This window comes from Tachyglossus aculeatus, chromosome 24 (genome assembly GCF_015852505.1).
Source record: "Tachyglossus aculeatus isolate mTacAcu1 chromosome 24, mTacAcu1.pri, whole genome shotgun sequence".
NCBI classification, from domain to species: Eukaryota; Metazoa; Chordata; class Mammalia; order Monotremata; family Tachyglossidae; genus Tachyglossus; species Tachyglossus aculeatus.
Window position 1 is genome coordinate 29,302,348 of NC_052089.1, and position 21,508 is coordinate 29,323,855.

A 21,508-nucleotide genomic window follows, 5' to 3' on the forward strand; every position below is an offset into this window, starting at 1 on the left:
GTGCCCGAGGTCACCCAGCAGGCAAGTGGCACGGCCTGGATGAGAACTCAGTTCAGTCGATTGTATTTATTGAGCATTTACTATGTGAAGAGCACTGTGTTAAGTGCTTGGAAGAGGACAACATAACAATATAACAGCCCACATTGAGGTCCTCTAACTTCCAGGCCCAAACTCTTTCCACTAGGTTTTCAGCCAGTGCTTCGCAAATACTTCCTCCACTGTGCTAAAGGCTGGGCTAGATTCAGGATAATCAGGTCGGGTCAGGCACACCAGCGCAAATAATAATAATTATGGTAGTTGTTAAGGGCTTGCTATAGTAATAATAATAATAATGGTATTTGTTAAGCGCTTACTCTGTGCCAAGCGCTGTTCTAAGCGCTGCGGTAGGTACAAGGTAACCAGGTTGTCCCAAGTGGACATCTCCGCTAACATCACATCTCCGTGGAAAGAGCACGGGTTTAGGAGTTAGGGGACGTGGGTTCTAATCCCGGCTCCGCCGCTTGTCCGCTGCGTGACCTTGGGCAAGCCGCTTCACTTCTCCGTGCCTCAGTTACCTCACTTGTAAAATGGGGATTAAGACTGGGAGCCCCAAGTGGGACAACCTGATTACCTTGTATCTCCCTCAGTGCTTAAAACAGTGCTTGGCACATAGCGGAGAAGCAGCGTGGCTCAGTGGAAAGAGCATGGGCTTTGGAGTCAGTGGTCATGGGTTCAAACCCCGGCTCCGCCAATTGTCAGCTGTGTGACTTTGGGCAAGTCACTTCACTTCTCTGTGCCTCAGTTCCCTCATCTGTACAATGGGGATTAAGACTGTGAGCCCCATGTGGGACAACCTGATCACCTTGTATCCCCCCAGCGCTTAGAACAGTGCTTTGCACATAGTAAGCGCTTAACAAATACCATCATTATTATTATTATTATTATTAGTAAGCGCTTAATAAATCCCATCATCATCATCATCTCTTCCAAGAGGCCTTCCCCGACTAAACCCTGATTTCCCCTTCTCCCTCCCCCTTCTCTGTCGCCTGTGCCCTTGGATCTGTATCCTTTAAGCACTTGATATTCACCCCGCCCTCAGCCCCACAGCACTTATGTACATATTCCTAATGTGTTTATTTATGTTAACTTCTGCCTCTCCACTCTAGAATGTAGGTGTCTTGTGGGCAGGGAATGTGTCTTCCGACTCTGTTAAGCTGTACTCCCCCAAGTGCTTAGAACACAGTAGGCGTTCAATAAATACGACCGATCGATCAAAGTCATTTGTATTGTACTCTCCGAAGTGCATCGTACAGTGCTCTGCACAGAGTAAGCACTCACTAAGTGCAACTGATAGACATCATGTGTTCAAATCCCGACTCCACCAACTGCCAGCTGGGTAACTTTGGGCAAGTCACTTAATAATAATAATAATAATAATAATAATAATGACATTTGTTAAGCGCTTACTATGTGCTAAGCACTGTTCTAAGCGCTGGGGAGGGGAAACAAGGTAATGAGGTTGTCCCATGTGGGGCTCACAGTCTTAATCCCCATTTTACAGATGAGGTAACTGAGGCTCAGAGAAGTTAAGTGACTTACCCAAGGTCACACAGCAGACATGTGGCGGAGTCAGAATTCGAACCGATGATCTCTGACTCCAAAGTCCGTGCTCTTTCCACTGAGTCACGCTGCTTCTCCAAGTCACTTAACTTCTCTGGGCCTCAGTTACCTCATCTGTAAAATGGGGATTATGACTGTGAGCCCCCCCCAGTGGGACAACCTGATCACATTGTAACCTTCCCAACGCTTAGAACGGTGCTTTGCACATAGTAAGCGCTTAATAAATGCCATCATCATCATTATTATTATTATTATCATTATTATTGATTGATTGATTGATGGCTAAGTGTCCAGGAAGGCTTTTTAACGTGTAGGAACCATTGGTGACTCAAGTGACCTTCAAGGCCCTGCTGAGAGCTCACCTCCTCCAGGAGGCCTTCCCAGACTGAGCCCCTTCCTTCCTCTCCCCCTCGTCCCCCTCTCCATCCCCCCCATCTTACCTCCTTCCCTTCCCCACAGCACCTGTATATATGTATATATGGTTGTACATATTTATTACTCTATTTTACTTGTACATATCTATCCTATTTATTTTATTTTGTTAGTATGTTTGGTTTTGTTCTCTGTCTCCCCCTTTTAGACTGTGAGCCCACTGTTGGGTAGGGACTGTCTCTATATGTTGCCAATTTGTACTTCCCAAGCGCTTAGTACAGTGCTCTGCACATAGTAAGCGCTCAATAAATACGATTGATGATGATGATGATGAAGTGACCTCAGCACAGTGCTGACCCTGCACACAGTAAGCGCTCAATAAATACGATTGATGATGATGATGATGATGACCCTGCCATGGCACCACTAGCCGGGGGTCAGCACTATGCCCCGCTCACCCCCCACCCCCACTTCTATCCCTTACTCCCTCCCCGTGACCCAGCGCAGACCGTCCCACACTCCTGACTCTCCCCTCTCCATCCCTGACTCCCAACCAGTCAATCAATCGAGAAACAACGTGGCTCAGTGGAAAGAGCACAGGTTTGGGAGTCAGAGGACGTGGGTTCTAATCCCGGCTTTGCCGCTTGTCTGCTGTGTGACCTTGGGCAAGCCGCTTAACTTGTCTGGGCCCTCAGTTACATCATCTGTAAAATGAAGATTAAGACTGTGAGCTCCATGGGGGACAACCTGATTACCTTGTATCTACCCCAGTGCTTAGAACGGTGCTTGGCACATATTATTATTATTATTATCAATCAATCCATTATTGGTATTTATTGAATACTTACTGGGAGCAGAGCACTTTACTAAGTGCGTGGGATTTTAAAAAGGCTTTGAAGGTGGGGAAGGTGATGTTCTGACTATATTATAAATTATTATAATTTATATTATTATTATAGTATATTATAAATATAAGTATAAAAGTATATATATAAATATATATAAGTATAAATAAAATATTATTATTTTATTACTCAAGAAGCAGCGTGGCTCAGTGGAAAGAGCCCGGGCTTTGGAGTCAGAGGTCATGCGTTCGAATCCCGGCTCTGCCACATGTCTGCTGTGTGACCTTGGGCAAGTCACTTAACTTCTCAGAGCCTCAGTTCCCTCATGTGTAAAATGGGGATGATGACTGTGAGCCCCACATGGGATAATGTGATTACCTTGTATCTACCCCAGTGCTTAGAACAGTGCTTTGCACGTTGTAAGCGCTTAACAAATGCCATTATTATTATTATTATTATTCTGTCGTACGTACATGGATGGGAAGGGAGTTCCAGGCCAGAGGGAGGGTTCGGGTAAGGGAACGGTTGGGAGATTGAGGTGCAGTGAGTAGGTTGGCATTAAAGGGGTGAAGCGTGCGGGCTGGATTGTTGTAAGAAATCGGCGAGGGAAGGGAAGAGGAGGAGAGCTGAATGCTTCAAAGCTGAAACAGAAATAATACAATAGAAGTAAAAGAACAGTGCATTAAGCGTTGGAAGACACGAACCTTGCCCATGAGGAGCTTACGGTTTCAGTCTCCTTCGCAGTCAAATCCCACACTAATGAGTAGAGAATCAGCGTGGCGTAGAGGATAGAGCCGGGGCCTGTGAGTCAGAAGGTCATGGGTTCTAATCCCGGCGCCCGACTTGTCTGCTGTGTGACCTTGGGTAAGTCCCTTCATTTCTCTGTGCCTCAGTTAACTCTTCTGTAAAATCAATCAATCAATCAGTCGTATTTATTGAGCGCTTACTGTGTGCAGAGCACTGTACTAAGCGCTTGGGAAGTACAAATTGGCAACATATAGAGACAGTCCCTACCCAACAGTGGGCTCACAGTCTAGAAAATGGGGATTGAGACCGTGAGCCCCGTGTGGGACAGGGGCTGCGTTCATCCCGATCTACTTGTTTCCACCCCAGTGCTTAGTTCAGTGCCCGGCACATAGTAAGCACTTAACAAATGCCCTAGTTAGAGGAGGAGGCAGACCATAACTTTCAGGTAAAGAAATTGGCAGTGTCAGGATCTGTACCTCAGTACTGTGGAGCTGAGGGCGGGGTGGATACCGAGTGCTCCAGACTGTAAACTCGTCTCTGCACTGTAAGCTCGCTGTAGGCAGTGATCGCGTCTTCCGACCCTGTTGCATCGTACTCTCCCAAGCGCTTAATGTGGTGCTCCACACGCCATCGCTCAATACATACCACTGATTGGCTAAAGATCCACATGCATGGGTGATGCAAACTGGAGAGCTTGCAGGAGAGATAAGGGCTTAGTTGGGGAAGGTCTCTTGGAGGAGATGTAATTTTAGGAGGGGGGGAGGGAGTTCCAGGCCAGAGGGAGACAGACCCTGGGGATCAGGGTCAGTAGGGAGACAGACGAGAGGGAGGTATAGCGAGTAGGTTGGCTTTACAGGGGCAAAGTGTTAGAGGATGCAGAGTGTTTCCCCCTTTAGACTGTAAGCTCGTTGTGGGCATGGAATGTGTTTACTGTTCTTTTGGACTCTCCCCAGTGCTTAGTACAGTGCTTTGCACACAGTAAGTGCTTAATATATATGACTGACTGACAGGGCTTGGGCTGGCTGGGGCTGAGGTGCTGCGTCAGGCATGCCGAGGGGCCCACGGAGGGAGGTGATGAGGGCTCAGGATGTGCCGGGCGGCGGGGACTGGAGGGCGGGAAGCAACTTTTCCAGGTGGGAATGTTAGTCACGCAAGTAGGAGGATTGAGCCACCAATGACGCCCACCCATTGCTGGGCTCTGAGGAGCCAGCTGTGCCAAGCTGGGGGTGCCGCCTGCTGCCAGTGCCGTGACAGTCAGAGTCCCCGCCGACCGAGTGTGCCCCTAGACACGGCTCGAGGGGTCGGGTCGGGGGCCGAGGAGGGCCGGCGGGTACCCTGAGAGGTCCGGCCCTTGACTCCGGGCGGGAAACGATTATCCCATCCCTAGATCTCAGCACAGATAGCGTTGGATGTTTCTGCCTGGACTCCACACCCGCCCTGGTGGTTCTTCCCGTGACCCCACCGTGGCCTCTCCCCTGTCTCTCTCCGGTGACACACGAGTGCCGGACACGGGCCCCGAACGGCCACGAGGCTGGCTGGATGGCCCGACCTTGGCCCCACCGCCAGCCGGAAGCTCGTCTCGGTGGGAACTGGGGCGGCGACCGGCCGACATGTGAACTCCCGGCTCTCCGACAGGTCGGACCGGAATGACGACGGGAGCAGCGGCGGGTGGGGCTGCAGGGCCCCGGGGAGGATTAGGGAGTGGACCCAGTGCTCGGGGAAGATTGGAAACTTGGGATGGGAAGGACCCCGAGATCCAGCCTCAGTGCCGCTGCTGCCAGTGAACTGTGTGACCACCGAGTGTCCGTGCCAGGACCATTGCTGCCGGTGGAAGAGTAAAGGTATGCCCACAGAGAGAGGCTCGGGACCATCGGTGCCATGAAAAGAGGACCCCATGGGGCACAGAACACCCTTCCCCCACCAGCTGCTCCATGGAACGACCCCCACATCCCCGAGTTCCGCCACGTCCCTGCCCAGCCCTGCACCCACTTCACCCTGCCACCGGCAGCAACGGCCCCGACGTGAAGTTGGCAAAGGATCCGATTCTCCTGAAACATGTAGGGGAGCCTTTGTGGTGGGCACACGCAGCCCTGCCCTCACTCTGGTGGCAGGCACCGCCTCATTCTTGCCCTGGCGGTGGGCACACGGCCCCATCCTCGCCATAGTGGCAGGCACACAGAGCCCCGTGCTCGGCGGGGAGCCGGGCACACAGAGTCCTTTCCTCTCCCCGGTGCCGGGCATACACAGTCCTCTCCATTCCCATAGAAACGGCAAGTGAGGGAGGGGGTCCTGCTCGACACATTTTGGAAAGTGGCATCGAGTGGGGGCCGTGGGGGTGACGCGGGGAGGCAGGGATGTAATCAGGTTGGGGGGAGGCGAAGTCGCCGGGCCCTTCTTCTCCCCCACCCCCAACCCTGTTCCCTGCGAGCATGAGTCACCGCGCTGCCGCTGCCGGCCCACCACAGCCTGCCTGCCGGCGGGAGGAGGAACACACTTCCCCAGTGCCGTTCGGTGGATTGTTAAAAATAACGAGCGGCTAATCCCAAATGTTCCCGTTGGCAACCTCCCTCGGGCTCCCGACCGGCTCCGAGTGCACCAGGGCGGTTTCGGGGATGGCGTACCTGAGACCAAAGGTGTTCCAGGAGGGGACGAGGAGGCCCCAGCCCCTGGACCGGGCCCTGGCCCCCGGATGCCGGCCCTGTCTGGTCAGCCCCACCTGATGTCGATGTTGGCACTTCGGTTCGCTCGTCCCAGTTGCTCCTACCCTGCTAATCTCGCCCGAGCCTGGAGTGGGGCAGAGAGGGCCGAGTGGGCGGGAGCTGACCGCCGGAGAGGGTGGGCAGAGAGTGAAGGGAAGGCCGATCCCCACTCCCTGCTTGTCTCTCTCTAGGGCGTACTCGGGTGAGGGGGTCTAGGGCGTACTCGGGTGAGGGGGCCGGGGAGGGTCCGGCCCTTGAAGCGGGCTGGACCTATTGGGCGTCTTGCAAGCCTGGGGGGTCCCCGACCCCAGCTGCCTCGCCGTGCTCCACGTGTGCTCCCTCGCTCTTCAGGGGCACCAGGTGGTGTGGGGGGCTAGGCTGGGCATGGGCATCAGGCGACCTTTTTCCTACCTCCATCCTAATCCCTGTCCATGATCTCCTGTTCTCACAAGGATCTGTGCCACGGAGCCGGGCCGACGGGGCCTCACGGAGACGTCGGGAGAGACGGGAGCTGACCCGGCCTGCGATCCCTGGGCAATTCACGCGGATTCTGGTGGTGCCGACGGCGGTGGCGGCAGCAGCCTCACACCTCTAAATGCCACAGTTCTCTAGAGGCCGGGGGCTGCGGGGTCCTCGGCCGCTCCCTAAGGTGCTCGTCCCGGCGGGTGGTTCTGGGGGCCAGGGTGGGGCAGGGGCAGAGCCGTGGGAAGGTTGGGGGGGGGACGTGGTGGATGCCCCCACCGGTCTTCTCCTGGCTTCAGGGAAACCGAGTCACCCCAGGGTAGAAGTCCACGGCTGGAACACCGCCCAGAGCAGAGAAGATGGGGGCTTTCAGGCTCACCCCTGGGTTGCCTAGGGCGGTGGGAGTGGGGAGGGCAAAGTGCCGGCCCCAAGCCTGGTTAATCTTAGTCCCGGGAAGAACAGGTGTATGGCCTTGCCTCCCACCACGTCTAATTTTACCCCTGGCTGCCTGCCTGGTGGCTGGTGCCACTCTGCTCTCTGGCACGGTTAGCGGGGGAAGCCTGCTTCGCTCCCTTCCTCCCAGCTGGAGGGACCTGTCAGGCTGGCCTCCCGAGGGTAGTATGGTCACCGCGTGGGAATGGTGGTTCTTCGCAGTGGGTGGAGAGTGATTCCCCCATTTTACAGATGAGGAGGGGAAGCTCCGGGGAGACTAAATTTAGTTAGTTGGCAGGGGGAGAGATTGGGAGGTGGGAGCAAGGGCAGGGCAGGAACAGGGAGCTCTGAATACCCGTTTCTGGGCCTCCTCCAGCTTCTCCCCACCCTGGAAGAATCGGTCAGCGCATGTGCCACTCAGGCCCCTGTTAGAGAGGGGACACGGTGCTACCCACAGAACCCTCTCTGTCTAGAGAAGACACGGGCAGCCCAGTCCCCGGGGAGCCAAGTATCCTAGATGGCACAGTCACGGTCCCAGCCTCGGGGAGCTCCCCATGTAGTCAGTCGTATTTATTGAGTGCTTACTGCGTGCAGAGCACTGTACGAAGCATTTGGGACAGTACAATATAACAGCCACATTCCCTGCCGACAGTGAGCTTGCCATCTAGATGGGGAAACAGACGTGAATGTAAATAAATAAATTACGGATGTGGACGTATGGGCTTCGGGGCTGGGAGGGGGCGTGAATAAAGGGAGCAACTTGGTCAAAATGGTCCTGATCCATGGAGACGGGATGGAGATGGCACGAAGGGACGCGCTCCATCCCCGGCCAATCAATCCATCAGTGGTATTTTTTGGGCGCTTACTATGTGCAGAGCACCATGCTAAGTGCTTTGGAGAGGACAGTACTACAGAGTTGGTAGCCACGTTCCTTGCCCACAACAGCCTAGACTCTAAGCTCGTTGGGGGCAGGGAATGCATCTGTTTATTGTTCTATTGTACTCTCCCAAGCGCTTAGTACTACGCTCTGCACGCTTCAACAAATACCACTGACTGAGTGACCACCTAACAGTCACACCCATAGGCCCTCTAACCCTCTTTCCGTTGCCTGTTGCAGACCGGAAAGCCATGGGAAACGCGGAGAGCCAGAGCCTAGAGCCGTCGGGGTCGGTCGGCGACAAGTCGGGGGGCAGCCTGGGCCGGAAGCACACGTCCCGCTCCCTGAGGCTCTCCGGCAAGGTCCGGCGCTCCCGGCACGCCTCCTCGGGCAAGCTGCCGGCCCGGGGCTCGGACGGCGGCCCCCGCTGCAGCAGCACGCCCAGCATCCCCCAGGCCCTGGCCGAGAACGGACTCCAGCCCTTCGCCCCGGACGGCCCCACCTGGGTGGACATGGGCCTGAGGCCCGTCTCCTACCACACCGACTCCTCCGTCACGCCCAGCGTGGACAGCAGCACGGCGCTCACGGCCGCCTCCACGCAGAGCATGCCGGGTTCTGAGGAGGGCCGGCTGTCCGGCGACGAGGCCGCCTTCCTGGTGGGGCTGACCAGCGCCCGGCGCCCCTTCGCGCCTCGCGGGGGTGCCGCCGGCTTCAAGAAGAAGCGCTCCAAGTCGGCTGACATCTGGCGGGAGGACAGCTTGGAGTTCTCGCTGTCCGACCTGAGCCAGGAACACTTCACCAGCAACGAGGAGATCCTGGGCCCCCCGGGGCTGGCGGGGATGGCGCCGGAGGCCGGGGGGGTGGACGGCCGGGAACCAAGGGGGCCGGCGGCGACGGAGGCCCCGACCCCCTCACCCGGCTCCTGCCCGCGGACCAACTCCCTCGACGACTTGTACGCGCCCGATGCCCCCGGCCAGGCCGCCCCCACCGGCCGCCGGACTCTGGGCCGCCGCACCCCGGACCGCACGAGCCGCAGGATGGCCGGGGGGGACTGTCCGCAGTTCAGCGCCTCCAACACCCTGCCTTGCCGCAAGTCCCACTGCTTGTCCGAGGGCACGGTCCAGCTCCCCTTCGGCCATGGCTGGACCATGCAGGGCCGCAGGTCCAAGACAGCACAGGTAATGGCCGGGCGCCCTGGAGGGCTGAGGGGCAGGGGGCTAGCACTTCAACAGAATTCCTGGCTGTTGGGTTTGGCCTGGTGGAGGCTGGGAGGGAGAGAGAGAGAGAGAGCAAGAGAGAGAAGGGAGAGAGACATTTCTGGATCTGAAGTGAAAACTCTCTCTGTCTCCCTGTCTCTCTGTTTCTCCGTCTCATTTCCTGTTCACTGACCCAGGGGCTTAGGATGATGGGACTGGATCCGTGGGGCCGAACTGTCCGTTCTGGGCCCCGTTCTGCCCCGGGGCAGCCCAGCGTCCGGACCCTCAGACCCAGTCCCATGTCTCTGGGAATGAGCCACCTCGCCCTCCAGCCTGCGCTGGCCTCTCTGATGTCAGCCAGTCCCGACCCCTCCCCGTGTGGCCACCCTGAGAGACTGCAGAACCGTGCCCAGGGCGGGCGGAGAACCCCTGGGACCTCCAGGCACTGGAGCCAAACCAGTCCTGACCAGTGCCTCGGGGGGGACTCCTAACCACAAAGCTCCCCATCCCTCCCACAGCCTTCCACGGCTTCCATAGGCCCCAGCTGAGGTTCACCACGTTGTGGCGCTGGGAGCTAACGGGGGGTGGGGGGGCGGGGTGTGTGTGTCTCCATCTGTGTGTCCGTCTGTGTGTGTGTGTGTGTGTGTACTGGTGCGTACGGCTCCAGAGGAACCCCCCGGCGTGTGAAACGCCAGGTGCTCTGAGGAGGCTGGTGCAACGTGGGTGACTGCCAGCCCTCAGCTGGTCCTTGGCTGCTTCCTCTGCCGCCCCTGCCAGCCAGCTCCTGGGGTCCCTCCCCCTTGGGGTACTGCCTTGGGGTACCCTCCAAAGCTGGCACTCCACCGTGCCCTGGGGCCATGGCCCCCCCGGAGTCCAGGATGGAGCGGGCTGGGGCAATGCCAGGAGACCCTGGGGATGACTTCCCCCATGGCCAGTGCACGGGCTGTGCCAGGGCGCAGGGTGGGTGGTAGTGGTGTCTCAGACCCAGAGGCTGGTCAGGGAGGGGCTGGCCGACGGGAATTGGGCGGAAGAGAAGCAGTGCTGCCTGTCCCAGACTAGCCGTCTCTCTCCTCCTGCTACCCCCCCCTTCTCCTCCTTCTCCCCCCATCTCCCCCCCCTCCTCTGCCCCATCATCAATCGTATTTATTTATCGTATCCCCCACCGTTCGTCCCTCCAGCGTAGGGTCAAGATGATGGCTCCTCTGGCACGCTGTGGGGGATGGGGCCCGGAGGGTCCCGGGCCCAGGCTTCTGTGGCCCTGAGGTGGAGCAGGGGGCCGCCGGCCCCCACCTGACCCTTCCCCTCCCCCAGGACGTGAACGCGGGCGAAGGCGGCGAGCCGTCCACGGACAGCGGAATCGAGGCCACGGCCACCGACTCGGAGCTCCCGACCTGCCTGTCCCCGGCCCCCCGCGCCGGCTACTCTCCCCCGGCCGGCCGGGCCCCGGCCGGCAGCGACAGCGGCAGCAGCTCCGCGGGGGACGCCGCCCGCCAGGGCGTGTACGAGAACTTCCGGCGGGAGCTGCAGCTGAGCGTGGCCGCGGACGGGGACGGCGGCGGCGGGGGCCTGGAGGAGGCCGGTTCGGCCCACAGCGACGAGCAGAGCAGCGACACGCTGAGCTCCCCGGCCCGCTCTGACATCCTGTCGGGCGGCAGCGGGGCCGCGGCGGGGCAGGGCACCGTGCGCAAGGCCGGGGCGCTCGCCGTCAAGAACTTCTTGGTACACAAGAAGAGCAAGAAGGTGGAGTCGGCCACCCGCAGGAAGTGGAAGCAGTACTGGGTGTCCCTGAAAGGTAGCGGCCGGGCCGCGTCCCCCACCTCCGGCCCCGGGAGGGAGGGTGAGGCGGGGAGGGCGACCGGAGAGTAGGTACTGGGGGGCAAGGGGAGGAGGAAGAGAGGGGTTGGGCAGCCCATCCCTGGCAGAGACCCTCGCTATTCCTAGAGAAGCCTTTCGATCCAGCCCCCTACCTCCAGATTAGATTTGCACATGTATACCCTCACACCTAGACAGACACCTGCCCCTTCACCTCCAGACGGATACGCCCAGACTCGTACTCAACCAGATACTAATGTGCTGTCAGACACACACACACATAAACAGTCATACCCAGTTACGCAGACATACACACGGACACTCACGCATCTGCCCTCCCAACACACACCCGTGCACCCTCCCAAGACACACACAAACGCACATACACACACAATTGAGTTTTCAATATGTGTGTTTTTGCTCTGTAAGAATGAGGGTGCCAAGGAGGGTGAAGGGGAGGGGGATGAGCGAGGGGTGGGCTGGATGCAGGACAATGGTGCACCGCCCTGGGCGATTCCTGACCACACCCTGCCCACGCACTATCGGCCTGGAGCCCGGCCCGCCCCGTGGGCAGGATGCCTGGAGAACCGATGGGCCGGTTGCGGTCGAGATGGGCCCGGTATCTTAATGCCAGGGGCCCACTGGCCACTCCAGCTGAGCACCAGGAAGACCCAGGGGTTCCTGGGCAGGTCCCTGCCGGTGGCACTGGACTTCTTGTGGAAGCCCCTCATCCCACTTGGAACCTCCGCCAGCATCCCGGTGCCGGCAGCTGGCCACATTGCCCCTCCATCTGGTCCCCTAGCCTCGGAGGAGAGGTTCAGGTGGGCGTTCCCAAGGCCAGCCTCATCGCTGGGGGTTGCAGGCAACCCGGGCTTGCAGTTTCTTTCGACTTGGGATTGAGCCCACAAGACGGTTCCCACTCAGAACCGCGATGGGGCTAAGAACGCCCCTGTAGGGGCCGGTAACACACCCAAATGGACCAGGGGCACATCTGTATGGCTTGGGACACACCTGTATTGACTAGGATACCCCTGTATGGACTGGGACATATTTGTGTGGACTAAGAACACCTGTATGCATGAGGAACACACCTGTCTGCACCAGGAACACACCTATGTGGACCAGGAACACACCTGTATGGACTAGAAACATACTTGTATAGATCAGGAACACACCTGTACGGACCCAGTCCACACCCGTATGGACCAGGAATAGACCTGTCTGTACTATGTCTGCACCAGGAACGCACCTGTATGGACCATATCCACATCCGAAGGACCAGGAACACACCTGAAGGGGCCGGATGGACAGAGATACCCGTGTGGATCAGGCCCACACCTGTTTGTGGCCTGTCCCCAGAGATTCCCGCCCCTCGCCCCTGGAGAGTTGGACCTGGCCACTTTCTGGCCCCGTGTCCCCTCACTTCCCTCTTCCCCTTCACTTTGGGCCTCCCCACACCCCTGCCCATGGGCTGTGTGTCCCCCCCCACCCCTGGCCCGTCTCTGGTGGGTCCCCAACGGTTCCGTCCACTTCCGCAGGCTGCACTCTGTTCTTCTACGAGAGCGACGGCCGGTCTGGGATCGACCCCACCAGTGCCCCCAAGCACGCCGTGTGGGTGGAGAACAGCATCGTACAGGCCGTGCCCGAGCACCCCAAGAAAGACTTTGTCTTCTGCCTCAGCAACTCCCTGGGGGACGCCTTCCTGTTCCAGGTGAGTCATCTCCCCCGCCCCACCAGCCCGCCCGCCCGCCGCCACCCAGCTCTCTCTAGACACGGCCTGCATTCTTCTCTCCACTGGTCGGGGTGCGGGGGGGGGGGTGGCAGTGGGACGGGGTGGCCTGGGGGCAGGGGGTTGTGTTTGTAAGGGTGGGGTCAGTCAAGCGGGGCAGACTGGGGGTGGGTGGGTAGGATTGGGGTCAGTGGGGTAGGACAGTTTGGGGCGTGGGGAGCAGAGGGGCCTAGATGGGGAGGTGGCCAGGGCCGGGGTCAGTGGTGCAGGGTGGTCTTGGGTGGGTAGGGGTGGGCTGGCCCTAGGGGATTCGCCTCTCTACCATTTGGACGGGGCAGGCTATGGGAGGAAGATTGGGTTTGGTGCACTTTTCTTTCTGAGAGAGAAGCGGACTGCCTTCCGAATAATCCTGCTGGCTCCACTCCTCTCCCTGCTGCGTCCTTCCCCCCACCCTGACTGCTTCCTTCTCTGCCACTCCCCTTCCCGCCCCGCTCCCCGATGGCGTTTCTGGGGGAGAGACCCTCCGAGAGGACTGGCCACAGTCCCTCTCCTGCCGTGCTGCTGGAGCTCGCCCGTTGGCAGCATCGTCCTCATTTCTGGCATTTGGTCGGCGCTGCCCCTTCCTGGGGAAGGCACCAGGGCGCTGACTCAGAGCGGGGTCCCGGCCCCGGGCTGCGGGTGGACGGGCCCACGGGTTAGGACAGAATAATCCCAGCCATGTCAACAATTCAACTGAAACAACAGAGAGAAGCCATGACCGTGGTGCCTCAGGGACCGGTCCTCGGGCTCCGGCCTTCTCCCGGACCCTGCCGGGCCGGGCCCGATCCAATCATCCCGATGGTCCCACACCTGTCCCAGGGCATTCCGCTCCCCCACCCCCCAATTCCCAGCGATCCAGGGGGTTCCCCCCACGCTCCCATTCCCAATATTCCAGTGGTGGTTCCAGGAGATGCAGCACCTCGTGGTTGCGGGTCAGGGCTTCCTCCTGGGGCGATGGCCCATTCGGTGCCCTACCCCGGTTCAGACTAGAGTGACTGGGTCCATCCCGGGTTTGGGTACATCCCCTCCCTCAGAGGGCACTCTGGCCACTAGCACGAGTCCCAGTGGCCAGCTCTCCCGAGGGGCCGAAGGTGCGATGGCAGGGGCCGTCTCGGGCAACCTGGCGACTGTACTAAGCACTGTACTGGCGACCTTCAAGGCCCTACTGAGTGCTCACCTCCTCCAGGAGGCCTTCCCAGACTGAGCCCCTTCCTTCCTCTCCCCCTCACCCCCCTCTCCATCCCCCCATCTTACCTCCTTCCCTTCCCCACAGCAGCTGTATATATGTTTGTACATATTTATTACTCTATTTATTTATTTATTTATTTTACTTGTACATATCTATTCTACTTATTTTATTTTGTTAGTATGTTTGGTTTTGTTCTTTGTCTCCCCCTTCTAGACTGTGAGCCCACTTTTGGGTAGGGACTGTCTCTATATGTTGCCAACTTGTACTTCCCAAGCGCTTAGTACAGTGCTCTGCACACAGTAAGCACTCAATAAATACGATTGATTGATTGATTGACCATACTGGTGACTGTACTAAGTGCTTAATGAGATGCTCTGCACACAGTAAGCGCTCAATACATACAATTGACTGACTGACTGACCAAGGGTTTAACAAGAAGGGTAAAACAGCAAGGTCCCCGCCTCCCTAGTTCTTCTCTGGACCATATTCAATCAATCAATCAATCAATCACTTGTATTTATTGATTGATTGACCAAGAGCACTGTACTAAACGCTTGGGAAGTACAAGTTGGCAACATATAGTGATAGTCCCTACCCAACAGTGGGCTCACAGTCTAAAAGACTATTCCAGACCATATTCTGGACCGTATTCTGGTCTCTTGACCAGAGAAGCAGCATGGCTCCGTGGAAAGAGCCCGGGCTTTGGAGTCAGAGGTCATGGGTTCAAATCCCAGCTCCGCCACTTAGCTGTGTGACTTTGGGCAAGTCACTTAACTTCTCTGTGCCTCAGTTACCTCATCTGTAAAATGGGGATGAAGACTGTGAGCCCTCTGTGGGACAACCAGATCACCTTGTATCTCCTCAGCGCTTGGAACAGTGCTTTGCACATAGTAAGTGCTTAACAAATACCATCATTATTATTATTGTTATTATATTCATTCATTCAATCGTATTTATTGAGCGCTTACTGTGTGCAGAGCACTGTACTAAGAGCTTGGGAAGTACAAGTCGGCAACATATAGAGGTGATCGCTACCCAAAAACGGGCTCACGGTCTAGAATGGGGAGACAGACAACAAAACAAAACATGTAGACAGGTGTCAGAATCATCAGAACAAATAGAATTATAGCTATATGCACATCATTAACAATACAAATAGAATAGTAAATATGTACAAGTAAAATAAATAGAATAGTAAATCTGTACAAGTATATACAAGTGCTGTGGGGAGGGGAAGGAGGTAGAGCGGTGGGTGATGGGGAGGAGAGGAAAAAGGGGGCTTAGTCTGGGAAAGCCTCCTGGAGGAGGTGAGCGCTCAGTAGGACTTTGAAGGGAAGGTATGCCGTCCCTCGGGCCCCTCCCAGCCCTCCCACCAGCCCCTGGCCAGACCCGCAGGCACCTCTCCAGCTCACCCTGCCCGGGCTCAAGCGGCCTGCCGTGTCCCGCAGACGTCCAGCCAGACGGAGCTGGAGAACTGGGTCACGGCGATCCACTCGGCCTGCGCAGCCGCCGTGGCCCGGCAGCACCACAAGGAGGACACCCTGCGGCTCCTCAGGTCCGAGATCAAGAAGCTGGAGCAGAAGATCGACATGGACGAGAAGATGAAGAAAATGGGGGAGATGCAGGTCTCCTCCGTGACCGACTCCAAGAAGAAAAAAACCATTCTGGATCAGGTGACCGGTCAGGGCCCAGCAGCCCCGGCCTCCAGCCTTCTCTCCTGACCCCACGCCTCGATCTCAGTCCCGGCAGCCCCCTGCCTCCAGGCCTCCCGCTTCCAGGCCTTGACAGCTGTCTCTGTCCCTTTGTCGTTGGGTGATTCCCATTTTGGGTGGTGATGGGGTGGACAGCCTTGGCTTCTAATGGCCACTCCTGGGCCCCTGCCCCCGGGGTCCCCGGCCTGACTTCCTCTTCGGTGTTTGGCCGCGGGCTTCCCTTCTCCGTCTGGCCGCGGGCTTGGCCGGCGCCTCTCCCCTCCCCTTTGCGGCCCAGGAGGATGGGTAAGCGAGTCTGGTGGGAGGTTGGGGTGGAAAGGAGCTGCCGTGGGCTGGGTGAGGGGTCCCCCGGAGGCCCCCGAGCCAGAGCTGGCCTGGCAGACTGCGGGGTTGGGGGGGGCCGTGCAAGGTGAGAGCTGATGTCCGTCCCCCGTCCCCTCCACCGCCCTGGCCGTCCCGTTCGGCGCCGCAGATCCTGGTGTGGGAGCAGAACCTCGAGCAGTTCCAAATGGACCTCTTCCGCTTCCGTTGCTACCTGGCCAGCCTGCAGGGCGGGGAGCTGCCCAACCCCAAGAGACTTCTGGCCTTCGCCGGTCGGACCACCAAGGTCGCGATGGGGCGGCTGGGGATCTTCTCCGTCTCGTCCTTCCATGCCTTGGTGAGTCAGGACGGCCAGGCCGTGGGTTCTTGATGGTACACGGTGTCTGCTGGGGGCTCCCGGTGTGACCCTACCATGGCATGACTCCCTCCTCCCTGGGGTAGTGGGCCCAGGACACAGGTCAGGTGGGCCTCTCTTCTCCGTCCCACAGTCCCCTCTGTCCGTTGAAGCCTTGGACTGCTCTCCCGCGGAAACTTGGACAAGTGCATAGAGCAAGGGCCTGGGAATCAAAAGGATCTGGATTCTAATCCCAGCTCTGCCACTTGTCTGCTGTGTGACCTTAGGCAAGTCACTTCATTTCTCTGTGCCTCAATGGCCTCATCTGTAAAATGGGGATTAAGACTGTGAGCCCAGTGTGGGACAGGGACTGTGTCCCATCCAATTACCTTGTATCTTTATCTTTACTTTTACTTGTTACCTTTGTATTCCAATTTGCTTGTATCTACCCCAGGGCTTAGAACGGTGCTTGACACATAGTGATTAGCAAATACCATAAAATAGAACAAATTTGCTCGGAGCACAGAGTGGAGGAAGCTGGTTTCCCTACCCCCAGCCTGGCCCTGGCCCGGCCCGGCAGCACCGCTCTTCCCTCTGCCGCTGTCCCAGGTGGCGGCGCGGACAGGCGAGGCTGGTGTCCGGCGACGCACTCAGGCCATGTCCAGATCAGCAAGCAAGCGACGAAGCAGGTTTTCTTCCCTGTGGGGTCTGGACACCACCTCTAAGAAGAAGCAGCCCCGGCCAAGCATCAACGAGGTGAGAGCCACCACCGGGCATCTCCATATCGCGGCACCGCAGGGGCAGAGTCCTGTGTCACGGCACCGGAGGAGGAGGGTCCAAGGTCATGACTTCGTGGGGTGGGGGAGAGGCCCGGGGTCATAGTGTGGTGAGTGCCGTGGCATGGTGGGGTTGGGGAGAGGGCTGGGGTCATAGTGTTGTAGAGTAAGGGAGAGTCCCAGGATCATGGTGTAGGAGTTGGAAAGTTTTGAGGTCACAGTGCCAGAAAGGGAGAGTCCTGATGCCATGGTGGTGGAGGGGAAAAGGTCATGGCATGGAGGAGGGGGGAGCCCCCAGGTCATGGGGTTGGGGGAGGAGAGCCCCAGGGTCATGGCATGGGAGAGGAGGAGTCCTGAGCTCATGGTTCCAGAAGAGAAGAGTGCTGAGGTTGCAGTACCAGAGGCGGAGAGAAGGTCGAGGTCCCGGGAGACAGAAAGCCCCGGTGTCACAGCATGGCGGAGGGCTAGTCCCAGGGTCATGATGAGGATGAGGTGGGGGGGGGTCTCAAGCCACTCAGTCATGCCCATCACCCAGTACTCACAGTATCTCTTGTGTGCAGGTGTTCGGCGAGGGCATGGACCCCACGGGAAAGTCTCTGGAAGGATTGTTTATTGATGACACCCCTGAGGGCCAGGTAAATCTGGCCCCGTCTGGGGCCTTTGGCGCGAGGGCCGGCGGCCACGGAGGAACCTGGTGGTCTCAGATTTGTCCCATCCCCTCACGCCTCCTGGCCTGGTCCCCAGGCGTAACTAATTTTCCCCGCTCAGCCTGGGAACGTCCCCCCAGACTTAATAAGAAATCAGCCCCACGGCCCATCCAGATCACCATCTGGCTCCGACGCCAGACCCCCGGGAGGAGAGTTGGGGGATTTGGATAGTTTGGGCTGGGTCACTGCTGGAGAGTCAGGGAGGGATGCAGAGGGGAGAGTGTGGGGTGTTGGACGGTCCACGCTGGGTAATAATAATAATGGTCGGGGTATACGTTAAGGGCGTATATATTGCCAGTCACTCTTCTAAGAGCTGGGGTAGTTACAAGAAAATCGGCTTGGATCCAGTCGACTCTCTGGGAGGAACCACGTCTTGGCCTCCACCCTCATGATTAGGGACTGACCATCCAACACCCCCAACTTTCTCTTCTCCACCTCCGAGTCTCCCTTGCTGCCCCAGCACGGACCTTCCAACATCCCTGACTCTCCGCTGTACGCTCTTGACTCTCCCCCAGGGACTCAGCGTGAACTACCCAACACCCCTGACTCTTACCCTCTCCCTCTCTGACTCTCTCAGGGACCCAGCACAGACCATCCAACACCATTGACTCTCCCCTCTCCATCCCTGACTTTCCCCCAATGACACAGCAAGGCCCATCTAATACCCCTGACTCTCCTCCAGTGACCCAGAAGCAGCGTGGACTAGTGGGTAGAGCATGGGCCTCATAGTCAGAAGGACCTGAGTTCTAATTCTGGCCATACTACTTGCCTTCTACATGACCTTACATAAGTCACTTAACTTCTGTGTGCCTCAGTTTTCTCATCTGTAAAGTGGGGATTAAGACTCTGAGCCCTATCTGGGACTGGGACTGTGTCCAACCCAATCTTCTTGTATCTATCCCAGCTGCTAGAACAGTGCCCGGCATATATTCGTGCTTAACTCATACCACGATTATTATTTTTAGAAAAGATTATTATTTAGAAAGATTATTTCTATTATTTTTTAGAAAAGATTATTGTCTTTTATTATCTTTTAGACTGTGAGCCCACTGTTGGGTAGGGACTGTCTCTATATGTTGCCAACTTGTACTTCCCAAGCGCTTAGTACAGTGCTCTGCACACAGTAAGCGCTCAATAAATACGATTGATGATGATGATGATTTTTATTACCCAGCGTGGACCACCCAACACTCTCCCCTTTACATCCCGCCCTGACTGTCCACCAGAGACCCAACCCAAACCATCCAACACCCCAACTCTCCCCTCTCCCTTCATTTCTGACTCTCCCCGGGGACCCAGCACAGCCCATCTAATACCTGTGACTCTCCCCTCCCCTCGGTGACTCAGGACAGACACCGATCCACAGATCTGTCCAAACCCTTCCGGTCCTGCCGGTTTTACCGGCCACATGACTCCCGCTGGGGATGGGTTCCTGTGCCCCTTATTTTCCCTGCCCCGCCAGGGGAAGACTTGTTTCCCGTTATCCAGTCCTGGGCAACGCTGTTTCCTTGCAGCGGGAGCCCGAAGCCGAGCTCGAGAGCGCTGCCCCGCACAATCCGGACTGCGACATTTGGGTCCATGAGTATTTCAGCCCCTCCTGGTATTGCCTGCCCAGCAATCAGGTGGCTCTGACCGTTGTCCGGCCTGGGGACACCGCCATGGACATGCTGGACTTAATCTGCAAGGTACGGGGCCCGTGCCCGGTGGGCAGCAGGTTGGAACTGGGGGGATTATCTGTTTTCTTTTGGGCACTATCAGTCGATCATTGAAATCAATCCATCCCATTCCTTGAGTGCCTTTTGGGTGCTGAACACCGTACTGAATGCTTGAAAGACACGAGTAAATCAATCAATCAATCAATCGTATTTATTGAGCGCTTACTATGTGCAGAGCACTGTACCAAGCGCTTGGGAAGTACAAATTGGCAACATCTAGAGACAGTCCCTACCCAACAGTGGGCTCACAGTCTAAAAGGGGGAGACAGAGAACAAAACCAAACATACTAACAAAATAAAATAAATAGAATAGATATGTACAAGTAAAATAAATAAATAAATAGAGTAGTAAATATGTACAAACATATATACATAGTCAGTTGACTCAACCCCTGCCTTCCAAATGTTTACAGTCTATTCTGTGCAGAACACTGTTTTAAGTGTTGGGCAGAATACAGCAGTCAGTAGACACAGTTCTTGCCCTTAAGGAGCTTACAGTCTCCTTTTTAATGGTATTCATTAAGCATTTACTATATGTCAAGCATTGTTCTAAGCACTAGGGTAGATGCCAGTTAGGTTGGACACACATTGGACTCAAAGTCTAAGGGTGAGCCCTATACCCCGTGCTTAGAACAGTGCCTGGCACCTAGTAAGTGCTTAACAAATACCACAATTAATTAATTATACTGAGTGCTTGGGAGAGGACAACAGAGTCAGTAAATACGATTCCTGCCCCCAAGGAGTTTACAGTCTTCTGTGTGCAGAGCACTGTACTGAGCATTTGGGAGAGGACAACAGAGTCAGCCGCAACCCCTGCCCTCGAGGAGCTTCCAGTCTAGGCCGGGGTAGAGCCTTTTGTGCTTTCCTATGAGTGCATGCATGTGCACGTGTGGGCGTGTGACCCGTGCCCGTCCCCTTGGCTGGCCTTGGCGGTGTCTAGAACCAGGGCTGTCGTGACACGGGACTCCCGGCTCCCGGTGCGGTGCCCATGCTGAGTCAGTGCCCCCACCGTACCCGCCGCCCTCCTTCTCTCCTTGGCTTTGAGGTTCCCCACCCTGGGCTGCCTAAAACAGCCATGCCAAGAGGCTGGATGAGGCAGGCGAGGGCCACCAATCCCACCCCGCCCTGGCCCCTCCCGGCGCCCACCCCAGTGTCCACCCCTGCACCCGCCCCGCCACCTCATCGTCATCATCATCAATCGTATTTATTGAGCGCTTACTGTGTGCAGAGCACTGTACTAAGCGCTTGGAAAGTACAAATTGGCAACATATAACATACCTCAGGATGACTCTGGGGCCATTGCAGGCCCATCTGCTGGACCCATCGGCCCACTACCTGCAGCTCGTGTTCCTGACTGAGGGCCAGCCGCACCGCTACATACCCGACCCAGAGGAGGACATCTATGAACTGGTAAGGCCCAGAGGCTGAGCCGTTGGGGCAGCCACTGGTCTGCCCCAGGGAGCTCGGGGCATCTGGGGGATCATGGGGGATGCTGGGCCCCGGAACAGGGGGGCGGCGGGACCGCACACAGACCTGACCTCCAGGGAACCTAATGTGGACAGGCCAGGGGGGACCAAGGCCACTGGTGACCCGGTGATTTCTCCGAACTTCCTTGGATTCAAGCAGTCGACATGCGACACGGTGTCCAGGCGGAGAACGCGGACAGTTGAAGCCCACAGAGAATCCAGAGAATTGGAGAAGCAGCATGGCTCAGTGGAAAGAGCACGGGCTTGGGAGTCCGAGGTCATGGGTTCTAATTCCGGCTCTGCCAGTTGTCAGCTGTGTGGCTTTGGGCGAGTCACTTAACTTCTCTGTGCCTCAGTTACCTCATCTGGAAAGTGGGGATGAAGACTGTGAGCCCCGCGTGGGGCAACCCGATCAGCTTGTATCCCCCCGCCCCGGCCAGCACTTAGAATAATAATAATAATGATGATGATGGTATTTG

The 21,508-nt window shown here is 57.1% G+C and overlaps 1 protein-coding gene across 1 annotated transcript in view; it reads left to right on the plus strand.

Moving 5' to 3' along the window:
* TIAM1 (TIAM Rac1 associated GEF 1) overlaps window positions 1–21,508 on the plus strand; it is a 94,398-nt gene that overhangs the window by 42,197 nt on the left and 30,693 nt on the right. Inside the window, exons 2-11 of the mRNA XM_038766188.1 lie at window positions 6,715–6,911; window positions 8,274–9,211; window positions 10,541–11,021; window positions 12,580–12,752; window positions 15,447–15,671; window positions 16,183–16,368; window positions 16,975–17,121; window positions 17,702–17,776; window positions 19,363–19,533; window positions 20,869–20,973. Of these exons, the coding sequence (XP_038622116.1) occupies window positions 8,285–9,211; window positions 10,541–11,021; window positions 12,580–12,752; window positions 15,447–15,671; window positions 16,183–16,368; window positions 16,975–17,121; window positions 17,702–17,776; window positions 19,363–19,533; window positions 20,869–20,973 (2,490 nt within the window). The 5' untranslated portion in view covers window positions 6,715–6,911; window positions 8,274–8,284. The remainder of the gene's footprint in view (window positions 1–6,714; window positions 6,912–8,273; window positions 9,212–10,540; window positions 11,022–12,579; window positions 12,753–15,446; window positions 15,672–16,182; window positions 16,369–16,974; window positions 17,122–17,701; window positions 17,777–19,362; window positions 19,534–20,868; window positions 20,974–21,508) is intronic.